The sequence below is a fragment of the Otolemur garnettii genome, unplaced genomic scaffold, assembly GCF_000181295.1.
Source record: "Otolemur garnettii isolate 467f Iridium unplaced genomic scaffold, OtoGar3 scaffold00008, whole genome shotgun sequence".
Taxonomy (NCBI): domain Eukaryota; kingdom Metazoa; phylum Chordata; class Mammalia; order Primates; family Galagidae; genus Otolemur; species Otolemur garnettii.
Window position 1 is genome coordinate 16999263 of NW_003852403.1, and position 3022 is coordinate 17002284.

Genomic DNA, 3022 nt, shown 5'->3' on the forward strand with positions numbered 1-3022 from the left:
AGGCGCTGAGCCGAGTTGACTTGTTTTTGATCAGATGTGGGATATAATGGAAAGAAAAGTTAAGGATGATCCCAAGGATGAAAGTGTAATGATTTCTGTAAAATGGGCACCCTCAAAAAAAAAAAAGGTAATGAGAATGGGGTTAAGAGAATTGTAGAGGAGGATTTGGAGACAGAGTATAGGCAACTGTATTGAGATGGCATACAGAAAAGGAATGGTGGCCAGGACCTTACTTGGGATTATGACCGTTCTGTTGTTTTATAGATGGGCTTAGGTATAGCTGCATGTTTATACTCTGATGGGAAGAAATCTACAGAGAAGAAAATTAATACTTAGAGATGAAAAATTCTTAGAGTTGGTCCTTGAATAGGGGAGGGAAAATTAGGAATTATTTAGCGTATGATTCTAGTACAACTTCTTACTCATCTCTAGAAACCAATCTTTTTGTTTTTGTTTTTGTTTTTTGAGACATAGTCTCACTCTGTTTCTCATGGATAGAATGCTGTGGCATCAGCCTGGCTTACAGCAACCTCAAACCCTTGGGCTCAAGTGATCCTCCTCCCTCAGCCTCCGGAATAGCTGTGACTTCTGGCGCCAGCCATAACACCTGGCTAAGTTTTTCCTTTTTAGTAGAGATGGAATGTCTCTCTTACTCAGGCTGGCCTCAAACTCCTGACCTCAAGTGTTCCACCTGCTTTGGCCTCCCAGAGTGTTAGGATTATAGGTGTGAGCCACTGTGCCCAGCCTATTATACTTTTTAAAATCTTGGTTTTCATATAAAATTTTTTATTACTAGAAAATTTATCTCATCCCTTCATGTCAGATTTCTCTTAGATTTAGTATTTTACATGGCTTTGAATTTAAAAGTTTAAACTATTTGCCAGCAGATAGGATTAAAAGATAAAAGGTACCTCTTACCTGAATTTTCTTCTTATGCAGAATAACTATAACTGCTTTGAAAATGAGTAAATCTTAGATGAGAGGTATAAGGGGGTTTAAAAGTTTTTTCTGTCCCTTCTAATTCCTTTAATATTTATATGTTCTCCTTTTTATCTTTTTGTCCTCATAGCTTATTTAACAGTTAAGACAGTAAAGTTGGAACCACTTTTATAATATATAAATAAATGTTGAGTACTTACTTAAAATATTGGTAGTGGAGGACATAGATTCATTTAATGATTAAGTTAAGAAAACAAATGAAACACGGGAGTGGCCATCAGTTCCTCTAACGATTGTTGCATGGGGATAAGTGTACGATGAACAAAGCCCCATACTTCTAGACAGGGAGGACAGCTTATTTTTACCCAGTTTAATATGGTGTTTCATGAAGGAACATATCCCTTATTACCTAGGGTACAACCACACACAAGCATTTACATATTAATTTGTGTGACAATTGTATATGAAAATCCTGAGACTGGAATTGTAGCTGTAGTAATCTGTATCGAGACTGTTGGCAATAATTGAGACCTGGGGAAATAAGGGCCTGTGTTAAGAAGATTGTGTATTGGCTCGGCGCCAGCAGCACAGTGGTTACAGTGTCAGCCACATACACCCAGGCTGGTGGGTTCGAACCCAACCCAGGCCAGCTAAGCAACAATGACAACTACAACAGAAAAATAGCCAGGTGATGTGGCAGGCGCCTATAGTCCCAGCTACTTGGGAGGCTGAGACAAGAGAATTACTTAAGCCCAAGAATTTGAGGTTGCTGTGAGCTGTGACACTACAGCACTCTACCATGGGGGACATAGTGAAACTCTGTCTTAAAAAAAAAAAAAAGATTATGTATTTGTAGGAATGAACTGAAAGGGACAGATGATAAACATTCGAAAGATTAAATCACATCCATCAGAGCCTATAGAATAGTGGTTCTTAAACTTGAGTATACAATCAGAGTCATAGAGGTTTTGTGAAATAGATTGTTAGGTCTTATCTCTAGGGTTTCGATTTGAGTAGGTCCAGAGTGGGCATCTGCTGATAACAAATTCCCAGGTGATACTGGTGCTCCTGGTCCAGGGACAACACCTGGGAAATTACTACCATAAAGGTATGTAGATTCTTTACCATCCCCATGTTCTCTGTGTATAATAGCGTGCCAGAGATAGCAAATGTGAAATGAGCCAAGTGTTCTGATTAAGTTTTTTTTTCATTTTCTTTTTGTTTTTTTTGTAGGCCAACTAATGGTAGTAAGAATAACTCCACATGTAACATCGAAGTAGTAAACTCAGTGGATATTGAAGAAAGCATTTGGTCCCCTAGGTTTGGATTGAAGGGCAAAATAGATGTTACAGTTGGTGTGAAAATACATCAGGGGTCTAAAACAAAATATAAAGTAATGCCACTGGAACTTAAAACTGGCAAGGAGTCAAATTCTATTGAACACCGCAGTCAGGTATAAATCTTACTAAGATAATTGTCTGAATAATGTATTTAAGATATAGTCTGCTTTAAATATTTTCATTCTGGCCTGTGGCTCAGTGGGTAGGGTGCTGGCCCCATATACCAAGGGTGGTGGGTTCGAACCCGGCCCAGGCTAGCTAAACAACAATGACAACTACAACAAAAAATAGCTGGGCATTGTGGCAGGCGCCTGTAGCCCCAACTACTTGGGAGGCTGAAGCAAGAGAATCTCTTAAGCCCGAGAGTTTGAGGTTTCTGTGAGCTGTGATGATACGGCACTCTACTAAGGGCAACATAGTGAGACTCGCTCAAAAAAAAATTTTTTTTGGCCCGGCCTACCAAAAAACAACGACAACTACAATAACAAAAATAGCTGGTTGTTGCAGCGGGCACCTGTAGTCCCAGCTACTTGGGAGGCTGAGGTAAGAGAATCACTTAAGCCCAAGAGTTTGAGGTTGCTGTGAGCTGTGATGCCGCAGCACTTTACCCAGGGCGACATAGACTCTGTCTCAAAAAAAAAAAAAGAAAAGAAAAGAAATGTAGAACTGTCTTATGTTAAATTCAAGTTTTTCTTTTCTTTTTTTTGAGACAGTGCCTCAAGCTATCCCCCTGGGTAGAGTGC

General features: G+C 39.4%; 1 protein-coding gene across 1 annotated transcript in view; it reads left to right on the forward strand.

The window, feature by feature from the left end:
• Window positions 1-3022, forward strand: part of DNA2 (DNA replication helicase/nuclease 2) — a 42672-nt gene that overhangs the window by 13982 nt on the left and 25668 nt on the right. Inside the window, exon 6 of the mRNA XM_012801305.2 lies at window positions 2173-2392. Within this exon, the coding sequence (XP_012656759.1) occupies window positions 2173-2392 (220 nt within the window). The remainder of the gene's footprint in view (window positions 1-2172; window positions 2393-3022) is intronic.